The 19,480-nt window shown below is 40.1% G+C and overlaps 1 protein-coding gene across 2 annotated transcripts; it reads right to left on the bottom strand.

Moving 5' to 3' along the window:
• Positions 1-7,138: 7,138 nt before the first annotated feature.
• Positions 7,139-18,889, bottom strand: cd247l (CD247 antigen like). Of its 2 annotated transcripts, none has more exons than XM_083639521.1 (7): positions 18,770-18,889; positions 10,572-10,684; positions 10,420-10,452; positions 9,969-9,989; positions 9,784-9,840; positions 9,646-9,684; positions 7,139-8,509 (listed from the first exon to the last, which is right to left on the bottom strand). In XM_083639521.1, exons 1-7 carry the CDS (start codon positions 18,822-18,824, stop codon positions 8,399-8,401), a joined length of 429 nt encoding a protein of 142 aa, XP_083495647.1. In that variant the 5' UTR covers positions 18,825-18,889; the 3' UTR covers positions 7,139-8,398. The 2 variants fall into 2 exon arrangements, with proteins under 2 accessions (XP_083495647.1, XP_083495646.1); XM_083639520.1 differs by having other exon boundaries at positions 10,581-10,684.
• Between the last annotated feature and the right edge of the window lie 591 nt (positions 18,890-19,480).

The following is a 19,480-nucleotide window of genomic DNA, read 5'->3' as shown; positions in this document are numbered from 1 at the left end:
CGCCCTATTTCTTATATTGTGCACTACTGTTATCACACCATATAGGGAATAGGGAGGTTGTTTGATATAGGCTATGTGCTTCACTCACCCCCCCCCCCCTTCCCCCCTTTATCTATCATTATTTAATCCTTTTGCTGCCACCAAAAAGAAATCCTCCTCTAATGAGGCTGGGTTTGACTTTTCTTTTGTAGTTTGTTTCTTGTCTTTTTCCCCCCTCTCTCTCAACTAAAAGAGTTTCTGATTTGTGGATGTTTTTGGTTTGCTACAGTGTCACACAAACAGTAGCCGGACTGCTTCTGTTGTTGGCCTGCCTGGTTCTGTTGTTGGCCTGCCTGGTTCTGTTGTTGGCCTGCCTGGTTCTGTTGTTGGCCTGCCACTCCTCATGAACCTTGACAAGTGTCCAGGAAGAGAATAACATGGCACCATCAAGCCGTTCGTTTCCCCCACTTCACATTTGGTGTATATATCCTCCAATGTCCAGGTCAGAATTTCTTCTGAAATACTTCTAACCAAAAAAGTTTAGGATTTTGTTAACATTCAAACCAAACTGATTTACTACTAATTTCACAATATTCATCATCACTAATGGGGTCACCCCTATCCATAATTATCTCTTTTGGGTTCTGTTGGACAGGCCTTGACATAAGTCATATCAAAGTTATATATTTTTTACTTTACTGCCTGTACTTTTTTTTTTTTTTTTTTACATTTTCCGAACTTTGTAAGTCTGATAATAAGTTAAGATTTAACTCCTATATACATTTTTAATCGTGGTTATAAGGCTTTAAAAACAAGTAATAAGTGGCCGATATAAAGGTTATTGCTTTAAGGGCCAGAGGGACCAGCTGTGTCTCTCTGGGTCTCTGTCTGGAAACACTGAGTTTTGCATTTTGCAGCAGTGGCAAAGTGCCCACCGGGCTTTGGTAAAAGTCGAGGCGTGGACCATAGACACTGATAGGAAATGACTGAACTCATGACGATGAGAGCTTTAAAAGGAGCTGCAGAGGTGCAGTCCCGTGTCCGATTAAGATTTTTTATTGTATTGTTTGGTCCGGATGGTGATATTCAATGGAAAGATGTACAGTATGTTCGGATTCAGGGGTCAGAAATTCGGCATGTCTGAATAGGTGTTCTCTACAGCTCAGGCAGATGCTTAGAGTTGAGTGACAGTAGGATCTACTCAGCTCTGCGGAGCTGACTGCTCTCTTTTTGTTTTTTGGGCTTGCGGTCGTCATACCAACTGTATGATGGCATTGGCTAGATGGAGTTATTGTCTGTTGTTTTTTGAAGTACCGTCGTATCTACTTGTGCACAGTATCTGTACCAAAAAAACTGGATTGATGAGCTGCAGTCTGCCTGTTTATGGAGGGATGAAATTCTGTCTTTTTTTCTTTTTTTTCTTTTTACCTGTGCAGTCATTTGACTGGCTTACTTCAAGATATACCAAAAATATTTGTTAAAACAATTGCTGTGTATAGTCAGTGTAGCTTAGCCTAGTCAATATATTTATGAGTACAAAATCTCTCTTCATAGTCAACAAGAATATAGAAATGCAATATTTTGATGAACATTTTCCAAAGAAACTTTTTCCTTTTTCTTTTTTCCTTTTTCCTTTTTCTTTTTTTCTTAATAAAGTGTCTCCTAAGTCAGCTTTGAATTGGCAGCACAAGTGACCAAAAAGAAAGGGATTGGTGGGTTGGGGCATGAGAAGGTAGTTCCCTTTCCTATAGTTGATACAATTTAGCTGTGTTTGAATTGGTTATATCACTGGGGGCCTTGCCCTTAAGGCTTTATCCTGTTTTCCAGCCAGGTTTTCTCCAAGCCATTTGATGGTTTGTTTTGATCCTTTCAAATAGTTTTGGCCAGTTTGGTAGCAGTTTGGACTGTTGTCTATATGGGAGAGATGTCTGTTGTCTATATGGGAGAGATGTCTGTTTTTTGGTTTTCTACTAATATTCAGCCATAAAACAAAAGCTTGAACCAAAGTGGTTTTTCTCACTAGTTGCTGTGCCTGTGCGAGCACACACGTTGCCGTTCACAATGATCGCCACTCTCCACACTGATGACAAATTATTTTCTTCTCCTCCCACCTCTGTCAAGACCTTATTCATTCCTGATTGGTGCTGCCGGATAAGGATCACACAAACTTAGCTTTAACACCTTGCTGCTGTAAGCTCCTGATAGAGTTGAGCTGTTGAGAGGCCTGCATGCTTTCTATATTTGCTATAGCTTTATGACTACATCCTGTGAAATGCAGGTTTTGTGGTTTACCCCATCTCCTCTGGAGGGTTCATCTATTTAAATGCGTAGATCTGGTCATCAGATAACGTACCACCACCACCCTCCTCTTCTTCCTGTCATTTAAGTTGAATGCCACCCGTTTAAACCAGCATGTTAACAAAATGCTGTTGCTCAATTGTGGATGTGAGCTAGTTTTGGACCTGCCAAATGACCTTACCTAATGTGTTGGGCTAAGTGATGTAGACCATGTGGTACCCATTCAACTGCCCTGCACTAAGCAACCCCACACAAAAGTAGCATTGTTCTACGACTTCCAAAGTAACCAAAATAATAACCACAGTGGTTGTTAAATCACTGAGACTCTAAGCAGTGAAATTTGTCCATGTTATCCTTTTATGTACTACTTTCTCTAGATTAATTACTTTTGACTGAATATACCTCAGCAGCACTTAAACACAAGGTTCACTATTAGGAATTTCTGTGTACTGAACAGTGTCGAATGTACAAGTACTGTCTGGCTTGCCATTTCAAAATTTATAATGATGAACCATACATGATAATAGGACAACCTACTACTGCTATTTTCTAGTACTACTATTTATGGGGTATTTCCAGGTTTATTATTATTTTGAGATCCTTCTTGCCAAAGTAATAGCCTTTCTCTCTGCAGCTAGGCGGGTGTCTCGCTACTCATTTTGCTGGTTTCCCTGTCTTTCAGGCCGTGAAAGGCCGAAGGACTGTCCTGTTGTAGTGCCGTTTGTAGTTACTTAAGAATTGAAAGTGCGCTAGCAAGGTGAACCAGTAGCCATTGGCACCATGGGATGTTACTGAGATATTTATCTGAGGAAAGGCTTAAGAATTAGAGAAATGATCTTTTCTTAATTCTATACATATAAATATATATATATATATATACAACACATGTAAAATATTCATATTTTATATTTGAACCAGTATGTTATCAAGACTGAATGTAGTGTTTATGCTTATACTCAAAATCTCCCCCTCCCCGAATACATCCTTTTATTATTGCAAAATAGCAATTTTTGAAAACTGTCAAGACCAAAAAAATCTTGGAGCACGCCTCTACAGTGCGTGAGTCGCTGACACCTGTGTCTGTTGTGTATAGGTCTTCTCGGTAGAAGGGGCTTGTTCAGGCTCTCCTGATGGGCAGGTCCTGTGTTTGCTAGGAAAAAGGAGACTGAAGCATCTGACCGTAATCTTTAATAGTTTTTATTTGTTTGAGTCATTGTGGACTTGATTTGCCGTGCTGTCTTTAACAATCATTTGAATTTTTTATATTACTTTATGCCTTTAATTGTTTTGTATAGTGTGAGAGGGCAAGATCACTGGCTTTCTTAGTTTGACAAAGAAGATTAACATTATCATTTATGCCTTATTGTTACGTAGAAGACATGAGCATTGTAGCATTGTTGTTGTTGATGTGCGTGCGTGTGGGAGCAAGCCAGAGGACAACTCCTCTCTGGCTTGGTGTTGAGCTCGCCTGGTGCATTGTTTTCCTTGAAACAATACAGTGCACTTTGGGCATTTTGGGGTGTGCTGTCCTGGCATGATGACGCCGATACCGATCTTTGTAGGTGTGACCCAGACAGGTTGGGGATACCTGTGAGAAAAGCTTTACTAATAACTCCAGCAGGCGTGTGCGTGTGTGCACAGGTGTGTGCGTGTGTGCACAGGTGTGTGTAGGAGTGTCTTAAAGAGAGAGAATAGGGAGGGCAGTCTGCAAACCATTATGGTGCATTTTTCCCCCATTTTCCAAAGGATGTTTGAGTGGTTTAAAACAGAAGTGACAAATGAGAATACTCAGTTTTTATTTGTTTTGTGTTTGTTTTCTTTTGGCCAGAGGGGGTTCCTCTGGGGATTAACTGAAGCCTTTAAGCAATCCATTGCCAAGAAAGCTTTTGGTAGACGATTGTGCAACCGTGTTGAGTTGATCCATCTCTACTCCTGTCAGTTTTCCTCCGAGAAAAGAACATGGTGATCTCCTCTAGCCACCGCCTGAAGATCTGCTTGGCTTTGTCTTAGCTTTAATGCTTCTGGTTCAGTAGACTCTACTGAGTAGATGATCCCCAGTTTCTAAGATGCTCTTGTGGATCAGTCATGCATCTGTTTAGTATGTCGACCCACCACATTGGTTTGCTGGTTTAGCGTTGGTAGAGGGAGTGTGGAGCACCAGTAAGGCATGGGAGCTGTTGTATACCTCATTTCTAACTCAAGACTGAGTGGAACTTGCTTTAATCTACTTTCGAAATAATAAAATATTCAAAAATATCACAAAAAAAAGCAAAACACAAAAGGTGTCGTTGGAGAAGCCCGCTTACCTGTGTGTAGTGAAGGGTTGTGGGAAATGCCACCACAAGGGGGAGACATGATACATACCAATACTCCTGAATGTCTGCTTTGTCCCCCCCCCTTCAATGTTTCACCTGTTAGTGCTCTCACTGATGTTTCAGCATTATTTAGTAATATTTTGTTGCAACTGTTTAAAGATATATAATTTATTATGTATATTTGATTTTTCTTTCATTTCATTTACTCTTACTTTGAGTTTAAAGATACACCCTTCTGAAAAGATCTTTTAATTGATTGATGTACATTATCACAGACATTTCAAGGGTTCCCCCGTTTGAGCATCTCTTTGATTTGACAATCCTGCCTCATTTGACTCTTGAGTGGGTATGTTGGTGTCTTCTCTCACGTGTCGGTGTGGTCACTCACTCTCTTTCCTGTGGTAACAACATTAACCAAAGACTTTTAGTGATTGTATTACGGACTACACCATCCCTGCCCCACTGCTCAGCATCCAAATGGCTACGCACTCTTCACCCGAAAATCGCCACTTTTTCCACGCGCCTGTATGGCAGAGGTGTTTGTTTGCATGCGTCTGTATACTCTGTGGAAACACTTGACCTGTCAATGCAGTGGGATCAGTGCCTGTGGATGGCGATCGGTAAAAGTTTGTTCAGGGCTCAAGCGGGCTTCTCTGACGCTAAATGAAGTGATGTGGTGGTAGCTGGGTGATGTTTGTTAATACACACTGAGGGTTCAATCCTGTGCACCCTGTAAACGCTCAGGACTCGATGTCTGTCTGTCTTCAGCGCTGTTGCTAGGATCTGCTTCTTTTTTTTTTTTTTTCCTTCTCAAGGACTGTCGTGAAAATGTTCCATTCCTGCCTCTCTCAGTGCGTCCATCTCATCTGTACACTGTAGTCCCAGGACACACTGCGCTGTCTCCAGGAATACCAACACATTCTCATTCCCACAGCGTCAAATTCAGCCACTTTGTCACGCTCGGCAGCATATTCTGACACGGAAGGTACCCTTTTCGCCTCATACGTGGACGCGCGGAGTGACCGTGTCACACGGTTGGGGTTAGGCAAGGAAAGCCACTTGCTTGGGGTTTGGGTCGTGGTTAGTCGTGGAGCCGGTGTATCTTTGGCGTCAGAATATGCCTTCAACGGGTACTGACAAAGCGACGTATCTTACGCCCTGGGAGTGAGAACGGGTTGGGAATACACATTCTGTGGTTTCTACAATTAGCTGTTTTTTCCCCTCTCCCTCCCTCTCTCTGTCTTTGCTCTATCTTTTGACATTGTCTCTCTCTACAGACTCTGGTCAGCTGTGACACTATGCATCATGGTCCTTCACTCTGCATGGACTGTGTCCCTTTGGCTCAGAACTCTGGCCAATGGGCTTCAGTGACACTTTGTTTAATGCTTTATTCCAAGTGAGGCGGTAGGATCTCACAAGCGCTATCCCAAAGCAAAAATCCAAATATTTAACTTTTGACAAATGCAGATACCAAAGATAACTCTCTGTCCTCTCTCTCTCTCTCTCTTTCACCCCGCAGCATGTGTATTAAGAGACAAACCCAGCACTGGCTTTAGTCCTAGCCTCAGTAATTCCAAAGCTTAGATGTATATTTTGGTATATTTCTGAGAAAACTAAGTGGAAGAACTCTGTTTAACTTCTTGTTTGTTTGTTGTATCTCTTTTTTCTGTCACAGCATGGAACTAATTGCAGAACTGTCTTACTCTTGGTAGGTTAAAGATATATAGTATTTTTGTATGTTTTGGGTGTGTCATGTGTGTGATATCCATTCACGGCCCAAGTGACCATGGTTTAAAACAAGAGAATAATAGGAAAAATAATACAAAAATAAAATAAAAATAACGCTAACATGTACATATTACTTCTGTTTGTGTAACTCAAGAAATGCATTCTTAAAACCTTTATTACTCTCACTTGGAGGCTTGGGCTAAACTAAAGGAATGTGTCCACATTTTCTGATTCTGCAGTCGATGCTGAATCGACTCTCTAGAACCATAGAACTCACACCGTCACATTGTGACGTAAGCGTCCTGGGTCCCACTATGGACTAGAACTATGGACACTCTGATCTGACGGCCGGAAAAAAGCTGCCAATCATGGCGACGTAGAACTGAAAGATTGTGTAGAAATTTTAAGTATGTGAATCAGGATACATAGTAGATTTTGATGCATTTGTCTGCTGTATTTTTGTTTGTTTTGTTTTTTTATACACATATAAAAGATAATCTTTTACTGTAAACTGTACAGTTCTCTTTTGTTGTAAACATCATTAAACCATTTTCCAAGTGTTTTGACATGTAGCCTGTCTTTTATTGGAATACAGTGGATAAAATAAAATAAAAACTGGTACAAGAAAAGCTCATCAGGCCAATTATATTACAGAACAGTTAGATTGCCTTTGGTGGGCCCTCCGGCCCAAACAGTACAACACATACACAACAACCGGGCCTTGTGTGTGGCGTGTTGTATTGCGTGTAAGGTCTGTGTGTTTCGGGCTTTTATTCCAAAGGTCTATGTGTTTCAGGCTTTTATTTTGAAGGTCTGTGTTTTGGGGCTTTTATTTTGAAGGTCTATGTGTTTTGGGGCTTTTATTTTAAAGGTCTGTTTCTGTCTTGGGGCTTTTATTATGAGGGTCTGTGTTTTGAGATGTTATTTTGAAGATCTGTGTGTATTAGGCTTTTATTTCAAAGATCTATGGGCTTTTATTTTGAAGGGCTGTGTTGTGTGGTATCGGTCAGCCTGGCTGAAAAAGGAGCTTTCTTGTAGAGAAAGTTTAATTAAGTAACTGTACATGTGTCACCGAGAAGTTTAACAATGTACATCTTCACAAATAACACTGGAGCACAATACGCAAGGTGTTTCAACCTCACAGTTCTTCACAGGTCAGGCTGTAGGGCCAGCTCATTGTGGGATCGTAATGTAATGTAATCATGCCGCACCTGATTATAAAGCGTACATGGCACAGGTGAGACTGTGTGTCTACTTAATGTATTACACTATCTACAAGGACCCAATAAGCTCCTTTTTCTTCATTAATGGAATACAGTGTGCATGAGATGTGGCATACTGGTAGGCTATAATAATTTAGCAATAGCACGTTTATTTAAATAGCACATTTCGTACACGGGTAATTCAGCATGCTTTACATAATTAAAGCAAAAAGGAACATCCAAAAAGAAAGTAAATAGTACATGAAATAGTCATTAAAGAGAGTAATATACCGTAATTAAAAGATAAGTACTGTAATATAAAAAGTAAATGATAGCATAAACAGCCACTTGCTACAAATGTAGAAAAATGACACTGTTTTACTACATGGCAGGGCATACAGACAGTCCGCATGTCTGGGAATGCCCACAAAATGTTAAACGGCTGGCGCGCGAGTGGGGTAAAACCGCCGATATACTGTATCTCATGGGCTGACTCACCAAAAGACGGTGCTGCGGCTCTAAACTACATGTTTGGGGGTTCTAGAGCAGAACACAAGACGTCTGCTCAGATGTGCGTTTACTGCGGTGGTTAAATCCCCGATTGTGTCTGCCTGGGCTGGGCTATCAGCTAAATTCTAACTTTGCTGAATGGATAGAATGGGGGTTTTTACCCCAGCCAGGCTGAGCCAGCTAACCAGCATCTATTGTGGGCGTTCCAAGAGCCTGTATGGGCGTTCCCAGACATTCGGACTGTCTCTATGGGGATCAGAGCTAGGTTAACGCCCAGAGAGAGAGAGAGCTGTTATTGGTGGCTTTGGGTCAGAGCTAAGGAGCTTATGATGGAATGATCAGTGTTGTCTGCTGACACACAGCTGATCACTTTGACTGGGCAGGCGGTGGTGGGGCTGCTGAGGAGTGGCCTGCTGAGGCGCGGGCCGTGATCAAACTTTCATAGGCGTCCTTATCCCTGCCGTCTGCTGGGAGAGGCTATGGATGGAGGGGAAAAGAGTTCAGATATAAGTTCTGTAATGGCTCGACCAGTGCTCACTGATCAGCTGCTGTACTGACCAGTGCTCACTGATCATGTGCTGTACTATTATTCCCCCTCTTCGGTTGAAGCTGTGTTAATCTGAGAAATCAGCTGTGTTAGTGTCTGGTGGGAATGAAAACCTGGACCTTTTGGACCTTGATGTCACACTGGAGACAATGGTCAGGATCAGTGTTTCTCAACCTTGGACTGCTAATTTAGGTCCCCCCCGCCCAATTTGATGAGATTTAGTCTCAGACCCAAATCTAAGATACAGTAATTAGATTTTATTCAGAATGCAGAAGAGATAACAGAGAAAGTCTGACCAAAAACAGTAATTCTTCTACATTCTCTGTGTTCACTTCTAGTAAATTAAATAATGGTGAAGTTTAACAATTCATCAATTTGCTGGGGGCCACCTGGAGCCTCCTCAAGGACTCCTGGTGGTCCCTGGATTCCATGTTGAGAACCAATGTTCAAGATAAGGAAACACGCAATAGTAAAGTAAGTTCCAGCAGTTCTGTATTAGGAAATGGGTGCATTTCCTGGCCTGGAATCAATCACGTCTTCTCTAAGATGGCAATTTCTAGTAAATACTATCATAATTCTCAGTGATGTTGTCATCCATTTATTTGTGTTCCGGGTTATCCCTAATCAACAACTTTTTCTTTTTTTTCTCTTTTCTTTTTTGCCAAACCTTTGTAATAGTGATGAGATATGATCCAAAATGGGCATTAATAGGGGATTCTGAAATGACATTGTCTTTGCCGTTTAGGAGATGAATGGACAGAAATCATGTTAAGGTAATGTGTGTCACACCATTACAGAATGAGGAATTATGCAGATACTTCATATATTTACTTAACATACTACAATGACATATTACCACATTGGTTGGTTGTTGGATTAAGATGCCAATGGCTGGACTTAACATTTCAACTTTTGCAGCTCATAAACATTTTAATGGAGAGACTAGACTGTTGTGCCTACTTATTTTTGTGTTCCCTTTATTTTGACCATACCCTATAGCTTTGTTTTGATTTTGCTTGTTTGTTTGAGATCTATGTAACCGAGTAGGCTAACTCTAGCTTCTTACCTCCTTCCCCTGGGTGTGCTTTTTCTTGCGAACCTGTTTCTACAGACAAAATACAACATGATAATTGATGGTGTAAGAGCCAAGACACAATGGGAAGGTGATTTTTTTTAAACTCGTTAGACAACACAAGTTACTTACCCTTCCTCTTGTTTGAATCACCTGGTAAGCATCGGTGCCCTCAGGCCTCTTAAGATCCTAGAGGGGGAGAGAAGAAATACCACACAGCAGAGTGTGTGCTATTTAGTTTAGTTCAACTTGATCTCTAAAGACTAGAGGAGGTGACCCAATTTGCGCAACTGCGTCACTAAGACAATCCTTCTTACCTGATAAATGCCTTCTTCCTTCTGTGAGAAATAAAACATGACAAACATAAGTCAAGTCAAGTTTATTTGTATAGCACATTTCATACACAGAGGCAATTCAAAGTGCTTCACACAAAATGGCCGACAAGAAAACAAAAGAATAAAAGAACAGAATAAAATGGACATTTAAAAGCATCACAACAAAACTTTAAGAAAGAGCATAAAAAGTGCATTAAGCAACAGGCGCAGCAGTTACAAAAGGAGCTAAAAACTTATAGAGGACTCATAAAGTGAAATGCGTACATGCATACACAAATAATACACATTGACCTATATTGTGGCCCCCAAATTTGTATGAACCTCTTTCATCAACAGCAGCCATTGGCAAGCAAATACAGTGATAGATCATACAAGTGCTTGTCAATCAAATCAAACTCAAACACAGTTGTGATTTGGGATTAGACATACTTACACTTACACCTGCTGGATCCACATCTTCAGAAAACTGCACAGAGAGGAAGAGATGAAAGAACAGACGTTGAAGGAATGGCATTTCCTGTACTTTATAATATACTTTTAACAAACACACTATAACTTCCTGTATAATATGGCTGCACTTTATACCTTTCTCACCTTCTCTCTGAAGAGCAATGCTGTAACAATAATGCAGTAAAGGACCAGGAAGCCATCCAGAATGTAGCAGATGATTGGCTCAGTCAAATAAATGGAAGTAGATTCTACAGGACACACATACAGAAAATAATTAATGAGACTGAGACATAGGGACTTGTGCGTGTGTGTGTGTGTGTGTGTGTGTGTGTGTGTGTGTGTGTGTGTGTGTGTGTGTGTGTGTGTGTGTGTGTGTGTGTGTGCGTGCGTGCGCGTGTGCGCGTGTGGGTGTGTGTGTGGGTGTGTGTGTGTGTTTGTGCACCTATTTAAGTATATCATTAGTATGCATGGAAAAGAGCAAATTTACAGAGAAACATCAGAGAATTACGCAAGTCCCCTGAAATAGGAAATAAAAACCCCTCCTATCTGCAGTTCAATACATGAAGTGTCTTCCTGTCAGTGAGTCGGGGTGCGCTGTGGTTGAGGAGATGCTCAGCTTATCTCTCTGTGGTTGGAAAAGAAGCCGTGTTGTGAGAACATGGCCAGTGGTGGTGGTTCACTCATGCTACACTCATGCTACAGTATAACTTCCTGAACGCAAATAGATTTCAAACTGCTTCAACAAGCTGTTCTTGACCTACATGTGAAACATGTTCCAAATGTGTATCACAGTTGGCAAATTTTTTGTGGTGTTATATTATCATCCATCCATCCATCCATCCATTCATTCATTCATTCATTCATTCATTCACATGACTGAAGACCATGATCACATTCTATGGAGCAGACAGAAGAACATACAATAATAACAAAATGATAGCACACGGTATGGAAACCAGTCAAATTCCTTGTATGTGTACATATGGCCAATAAAGCTAATTCTGATGCCTAAAGTACAACAAATCCTATAATAATAATGTGACCTGTCTGTCTGTCAGTGAGTGAGTGAGTGAGCAGAATTGTGTTCTGCTACTGCTATCGATTGTGTTGAATCTTTCAAGAAGTGTAAAGAGCACCCCTGCGGGTGACCTAACGGAGGCAGATTTTTGAAATAAGTAAGTAGGGTCGACTAAATTGGCAAAAGGTTAGTGGCCAAAATCAGTGGTTCTTAAGCTTATTCATGTCAAGGACTCCTAAACTGGCACAAATTAGACCATGGACCCCCATTTGATAAGATTTTGTTCGGGGGTCTCCCATCTGAAGATTTTCGTTTTTAGATGTTTGATTACAGAAAGTGTAGCACGCCCATTACCATAATAGTCATGCATTCTGTCATTCTGTTACTTATGGATGGAATTTTAGTGAAAATGATTCCCTGTTTTGCAGGTTCAGCACCATGGAGAGCTGCAGAGTGGAGGAGCCCACAGGTGCTCCAGAGTGGAGCAACACACAGGTGAGCGGAGTTGTAGTTGACTATGTATGCTGGGGAGAGAGAGGAGAGGATGCGTGCCAACTCTGAAGGAGGCCTGACTAAATGACCAGACACGTAGGATTTCCAGGTACTTTACTGTGTATTTATTTAACACAAATATCTGTACTTTCTACTCCTTACATTTTCAAAACAGGCTCGTTACTTTAAATGCATGATAGACAAAACCATGTATTAGTCTTTATACATCTTAAAACATGTTTGGAGGGGATCTTTTAAGTTTCGTCTTCAAATTATAGTAATATGACGTGCGTTTAAGTAAGCTTTGTACAGAAACAAGCGGTAGAAATAATTTTTATTTTGATACTTTATTACATTTCAGAGCCTGTACTTTTAAACTTTTACTTGAGTAAACAAGTTGAATCACTACTTCTACTTTTACCAGTCTTTTTACATAAGTAACTGTACTTCTACTTTTCCCATCTCTGTACTTTGGCAAATACCTTTCTCTTTCATTAATTATGTTTACATTCTTACATTCAAACAAAAATAATTATGATACTCGTCTCCCAAGCAGTTGTCATTACAAAGGTTGCAGATCCTCTGGTTTCTATCCAGCCATGATCTTCCAGTGACCTTGGGGTTTCTGGTGTTGTCGTCTCTAAAGTTACAGATAGCCTGTCTGTACTTTTGGATTTCGTACAACATTTACTTTTACAGTTTAAACTCTTGTTTACATTCTACATAAATATCACATGATGTCACTTCTGAGCTCATTTTACCACTTTTGCATGGACTGATCTTTCAGCCTCTGTTCAACAGGTTGACGTTACACTTTTTTGTGAGCCAGGGGTAAGACAAAGCCCAGTCATCCAGGATCTGCTTAACCTGCAAGAGCCATGCTGACACATATGCACCCAAATTATGCAGGCCGAGCAAACAGTTCTTCATTATTCAACTGAGTTTAGTTTATTTACCTTCTATCAACTGCCCGCCGTAGCCAATAATTATCTTTTTAACTACGATCTCCCCCATGATCCATATTTTTGCACGTTGTAATTTTAACTTTTAGGGTGTACTGAAATTTGAAGTGTAGTTTTCCCCAATATATCTATTTTCAAACCCCCCACACTTCACATGCATACAACATAACTGGTGCAACTAACTTGCCAAAAAGATCTATGGCTCTATCTTACGCCTAGTGCAAGGGCAAGGGCAAGGGCAAGCATTGCCATTGCTAGTTTCTAGCACAGATTTTTTCCCCTTTTCTTTTAAATACCACTGAGTCAGTACATCAAAGGACATGTTTTCGTGACCCAGTTTGCCCCTCCGTCATTGCCACCACTGAGGTGCCATTGAGCAAGGCCCTTAACCCCAACCGCTCCAGTGGAGCTGCTCAGTGGCCAACAGTATGTATGTGTAAATGTGGACAGGGCGCTCCTGAAAAAGAGAGCATTGCTCTCAGTGAGCCTTTCCCCTGTATAAGTTAGTGTTAATTTCGTCGCCGAAAACTATTAGGAAAAATGTTCGTCGACTACTTTTTTCCCCAAGACTAAGACTCAGACTTTTAGTTTCTTTGACTAAGACGAGACTAAAATACTCAAACTTTTAGTCGACTAAAACTTGACGAAATAAAAACAGGATGAGGTTGACTAAGATAAAAACTAACAAGGACATTTGACACAGGACTAGACTAAGACTAAATGAAAAAATAGCTGTTAAAATTAACACTAGCCTAGTATAAGTAAAGGTAAAAAAGAGAAAAAAAAATTATAGCTAGAAACTAGTAATGACAACGCTTGCCCTTGCCCTTGGCATAAGATTGGAGGGCCTCTAGTGTGATATCTACAGGTAAAAATAATAATAATAATAATAATAATTCAAAAGAGGGCAAACACGTAAGGCAAACACGTAAGGCTTGCTTGTGCAACTCATCAATGGCAATATTAAACGAACCATTATATTTAATAGACACGGAGATATTTAAAGCAGTGGACAATCTCCCTCTTGGGTAGAGTTCAGACCATAAGGATGAAGCATACCAAGACCCCCCCCCCCCCCCCCCCCATTTAACCAAAATTGTTCTTCAAAAGTCTGGATAGGGCAATTTCAGGGTTTATCTGGACAGAAATGTCCCCAAGGGCACGCAAAGCAATTTTTCTGAGACATACCAAAGATGGAGGCTTATATCCTAACTTGCTATTTTATAGACGGTATTAACTTGACAACAAAAACATTCTAAATTGAACCCCAGCTCACTTCCTGTTGCAGTGTTTGCTCTGCACAGGAAAAGGAAAAAAAGAGAAGCAGAGCAGGACTGACAATTCCGTGAAAACCGTCTATACTTGGCAGCCAACATTCAGAAATAGTGTTTCTGGTATGGCTCTTCTGACACTGATTGGTGTTTAATCGAAGCTCACAGCTGTCATGCAACCTCTCTAGCTGCTCTGTTCTAAAGATTCTCTCAAAATTTGGAAGCAATTCAGACAACATTTCAAGCTCACCTCTTCTTCTCCCCATAACCCTAATAACCACTTGTTTGTTCACTCTAAACTTGACACAGCTTTTGTATTGTGGGAAAGGAAAGGTATGGTTCATTTCTCAGACTTATTTCTTGGTAAAACGTTTGATAACTTTGATGATCTTCACAAAAAAAAAAAGAAGGCCTACCACATTCTAGTTTGTTTTGGTACTTTCAAGCGCGAGATTATGCTCGCACACATATTGCCGCATTCCCTCTGTTGCCTGCTGGTTGGTTCTTTGATAGATTAAATCTTCTCACACCCCAAGTCATGTATGATAGTGATCAATTTTCTGGGACTCCCTCTCTTTCTGTGACTAGGTAGCTGGGAGGGTGAACTTGAGCTTGACCTTACAGATGAATGATGGGAGGCAGCCCTCGATAGGGTAAACTCCGTTTTCATGTGTTCGCCTAACTTTGATTCAGTTCAAGGTCTTACATATATGATTTTGACCAAGGCCAAACTCTGTAAACTGTTTCCAGGCATGATACCTGTGATAGGTGGTCTTCATTAATTGCTGATCATACTCACATGTTTACTCTTGTTCAAAGGAGTTCCCTGTTGTTGTTAGCTGGGTTTTGGTCTGTCTTTTTTTGATACTTTGTCTAAAGCTCTCAATATTACACTGGCACCCATGCAGTCCTTTGATTGCTATCTTTGGAGTGTCTGAGGAATTGTCAAACGAGAGAGTAATGTCATAGCTTTTGCTTCACTTATAGCCCATAGACGCATATTACTTCAGTGGAAATGTCAAAACCCACCCTCTGCATCTTGCTGGTTGGAAGATTTTATCTATTTTCTTCATTTAGAACTAGAAATAACTTCCTCGCGGTTGTATGCCTCCGCCAACATGTCAAGTTGCAGTTTATATCCATGTCTGCCCAGACTCATAAAATATGTAGTGAAGACTTAATACAAATTTACCAAAATGTATTAAGTGTGTGTGTGTGTGTGTGTGTGTGTGTGTGTCTGTGTGTGTGTGTGTGTGTGTGTGTGTGTGTGTGTGTGTGTGTGTGTGTGTGTGCGTGTGCGTGCGTGCGTGCGTGTGTTTGTTTGCTAAATGGATTATTATTATTATTTTTACACAGCACTGGTAGAGAGCTTCATCGCAGGGTGCAACAACAATCACCTGAAGCTCAATATTAGCTAAACCAATGAGCTTGTGGTGGACTACCAATGGAACAGGAGCCCCGCTGTCCTGGTTGTCATCCAGGGTGGACCCATACAATTATCTTGGTGTCCAAATCAATATAATTAATGTGATTATTATGGCAACTTAAAGGATTTTGATGTCGACAAAAGTGACAGCACTTCCACTGTTTTTTGTAGAATGACCCAAGATCATTTCCTCAGCTACAGTGGTAAGCAAAATATTATGATCTCACAGTGAAGTTGACCTTTGGACTTCTCTTTTTTATAGAAATTGTCATCACTTCATAATTCTATCCTATTAGACATTTGTGCGAAAATTTGTCATAAGAATTCTTGAGTTATGGCCAAAAACATATTTTATGACGTCACAGTGACCTTGAACTTTGACCTTTGACCACCAAATTGTAATCAGTTCATCCTTGTGTCCAAGTGGATGTTTGTGCCAAATTTGAAGAAATTTCCTCAAGGCGTTCCTTAGATATCGCATTAATGAGCATGGGATGGATGGACGTGAGGTCACAGTGACCTTGAACTTTGACCACCAAAATCCACTCAGTTCATCCTTGAGTCAAAGTGGACATTTGTACCAAATTTGAAGAAATTCCCTCAAGGCATTCCTGAGATATCGCATTAACGAGAATGAGACAGACGGACATGAGATCACAGTGACCTTGATATGATATGATATGATATTTTCATTTATATTGCGCCCCTCAGCCAACTTTTACATTGGTCCGGGACCTTGAACTTTGACCTTTGACCACCAAAATCTGATCAGTTCATCCTTGAGTCCAAGTGGATGTTTGTGCCAAATTTGAAGAAATCCCTTCAAGGCGTTCCTGAGATATTATTGTGTTAACAAGAATGGTACGGATGTACCATTGTAAGTATGGTATGGATGTACGGACATACGGACAACCAACCCGAAAACATAATGCCTCTGGCCACGGCTGTCCCGGTGGAGGCATAAACAGTGAATACACCATAAGAGGCTAGACACTATTGTCAAAGATTTGACCATTACAGTTTTCCAATAACTCATTCGTCGGTAGGCTACATCCCAGTCAGACAATCTTTTAAAATGCTCATGAAAATCGTTATGTGAAATTTGTTAATGTTTATTAACTTTACCAGAACCATTCAGGAACTTCCAATAGAATAGAGCATTGTGTTTTTAGACTTTATACTCATCAGCTCTCCACTAAATTTATTCCTATAGTACAGACCCTTAAACGAGTCTTTCTTATACAGTTGACTTTTTGTCCTTACACATTCAGCACTAACCACATTATTATGCATTTTATTAATTTACCATATTCATTATTTATTCAAGGTATAATTGTCTTTTTTGTCTGCATTCCTTGTTGAAGCTTTTTTTTAAACACAGGATTTCACATTTCTAATTAGTATTACAGAACTGGTAGATTTTAACCAAGCAGTCTGATTGGTCAAAGACACATCCTAACTCTCATAATTATCGGCATGCCCAACCCTTGTGATAACCAACAACCTTTGTTTTTTTTCTTCTTTTTCATAACTACTTATATATATTATATATATATAGAATTAGATTTCTTAACTACTTTGAAGGAAGCTTTCACTCAGTGCACATGTTTCTGTCATTATGTTTCTATCATTATGTTTCTGTCATATGTTTCTGTACTGTAGTTTGGTGACGGCCAACATCACGGCCTCTTGGGTGTTGTTGCTATAGCTGGCGGTTCCCTGGTCCCTAGCTACCATACACTGTAAAAAAAGAAAAATCCCTACTGATTGTTCCTAACTCAGCCAGTTGGACATTTCCTGGTGAAATCAAGACAGAATAACATCAATTGGCTATGATTCGGCTCATAATGTCAGATGCAAAACAGCAACCCCTGCACAGGGCCAAGGAAGGTCAACCTTCCATGTAACCACCAGATACGGATGACTGATTATCTACTTATACAAATAATAACTATTTATACTTAGATTATTTCAATTGAGAAATGTAATCTGCATACTTTGAGCGATGTTTTGATTTTCCCAAGTTTACAATGAAAGTCACTGGGGAAAATTAACAGAAGAAATTAATCTGCAGTGTTTCAGTGTCTGGAGGGTAATGTATTGATGTCTTTAAAAGAAAATCATAGTGAATCTGATTGAGATATAATCAGTGGTATGGTTTCTACAACATGAACATCATGTTCACAAGTTTCTACTCCTGAGCCAGCCAAGCCAAAATGAAATAAACAGACTAAATTATTTTACAAGTTACATTTTCTATTGGCAACATTTTATATTTTCACAGGAAATTCAAGAATTTACATGTGATTTTTCATATAATAGCTTCTATTGATCCAAGACAAAACAACACAAATAATGTTTAGTTAGCTGATAACATATAGGCCAACAAATGATAGGAGACAGAATGACTGTTTGCATAAAGGTACAAGAAGGCAGAGTAAGAACAATAAGGCAAAGTGCAAGTCCCTGCTGTATATAAAGCTTTAGAGCTGAAGTATATTTAGTTTGTTTCTCGTAGATTTAACTTGTGATTTGTCAACTGATAGTAACTGTGGTTATACATTTCTGTCACTTTATATGTTAAAAAAAAAGACTTTTACATTAAATGGAAAATTGTATTGTTCCATCATGTCCTAGATTTTCTTTTCGTAATAATGTAACCTTAAGCAGCTGTAATTTTCCACAACAAAATGCTGTGTAGAGAAAATATCTGCTCTCAACTCTTCATTGACTCTCTTGCTCGTTGGTAATACAGAAATCAGCAAGGCGACCATACACCATGCTGTCTATAGAACTTTCAATCAAGACTGGACAAATAAGAAATCAATCGAAAGGCCTGGGGGGGGGGGGCTATATTACAGAGCCGCAAATCCCTGGATTCTCTATTGCATCTAACCAGCATGAAGGCCTCTTAGAGGCCTTCTGCTAGAGATAAACTCACATAAATGAGCTCATAATGGGGTGTTGGAAGTAACCTAAGTAGGCTACTCTAAATAAATTCAACAACAAAGGCCTACAAACTATTTGGCAAACACCTGCATGCTTAACCATGTCAGTCAGCTTACAGTAGTCTTTTTTTTTGCAGAAATACAAACGCGTCTTTTTGCCAAACTCAGCATTGCCCATTGGGGGAAAAACAGCTTGTTTGGATGTGCAGCACTTACCTGTAGAAGACACAAGCAATGAGAGCACAAACAGACTAGTCATCAGTGTGTCCATCGCACTCCCTCTTCGTCTCTCTCCTTCTCGAAGAATGAAGGCTGTTCTCTCTCTCTCTCTCTCCTGCGTTGCTGCTGGGGCTGGGCTGTGTTAATGTTGCCTAACTTTGACTTTTTGCAGTTTCCCCTCACTCTGATCACAGGAAGTGGCTGAACTGACACCGATACACACTACTACCTGTCAATGGACTGATGCTCAGATTTCCTCTCAGATTGTCCTTCAAAGCATCTTTCAACCTTCAAGACCTGCAGTAGTTTTCTGTGATATTTTCCACTCTGTTTCCCCCAAAACCTGTGTCTGTTTGTTCATCTTGGCTCATTTCAGCAGTGCCAATAAGGTCCTTTGCCTGATGTTCTTTCTGATCATAAAGAATAGATTTTTTTGGGGACTGGATGTTGGGCTTCTTTAAATAGATCTACACAGTAACTAATGTGATAAATAACATGTTGCTAAACTATTATAATCTTCAATCACAATTTACTGAATACGGTTATGACTTATATTACCAAGGAGACGGTAAAAAACAGGTTCCGATTAGAAGGTGAAAGGTAAAAGTGTTCACTCAATCACTCAATTTGAATAATCTATCAAAAGGGTACGATTGAATGGATCTAAAGTATCTACCTTGTGTTCAAAATAGGCTGTTCTAATGACAC

Source organism: Poromitra crassiceps (assembly GCF_964638095.1).
Source record: "Poromitra crassiceps genome assembly, chromosome: 6".
In the NCBI taxonomy this organism is placed as follows: domain Eukaryota; kingdom Metazoa; phylum Chordata; class Actinopteri; order Beryciformes; family Melamphaidae; genus Poromitra; species Poromitra crassiceps.
This window is presented reverse-complemented; position numbering and strand designations above follow the sequence as displayed.

What these genes read in the sequence shown, in the direction of transcription:
- cd247l (XM_083639521.1), bottom strand. Translation starts at nt 18,824, where the DNA reads ATGGACACACTGATGACTAGTCTGTTTGTGCTCTCATTGCTTGTGTCT. An exon ending in TGGATCCAGCAGGTGTAAGT is followed by an intron (nt 9,990 to 10,419) that starts GTAAGTATGTCT and finishes TATTTCTCACAG; the next exon opens with AAGGAAGAAGGCATTTATCA. An exon ending in AGGAAGAAGGCATTTATCAG is followed by an intron (nt 9,841 to 9,968) that starts GTAAGAAGGATT and finishes CTCCCCCTCTAG; the next exon opens with GATCTTAAGAGGCCTGAGGG.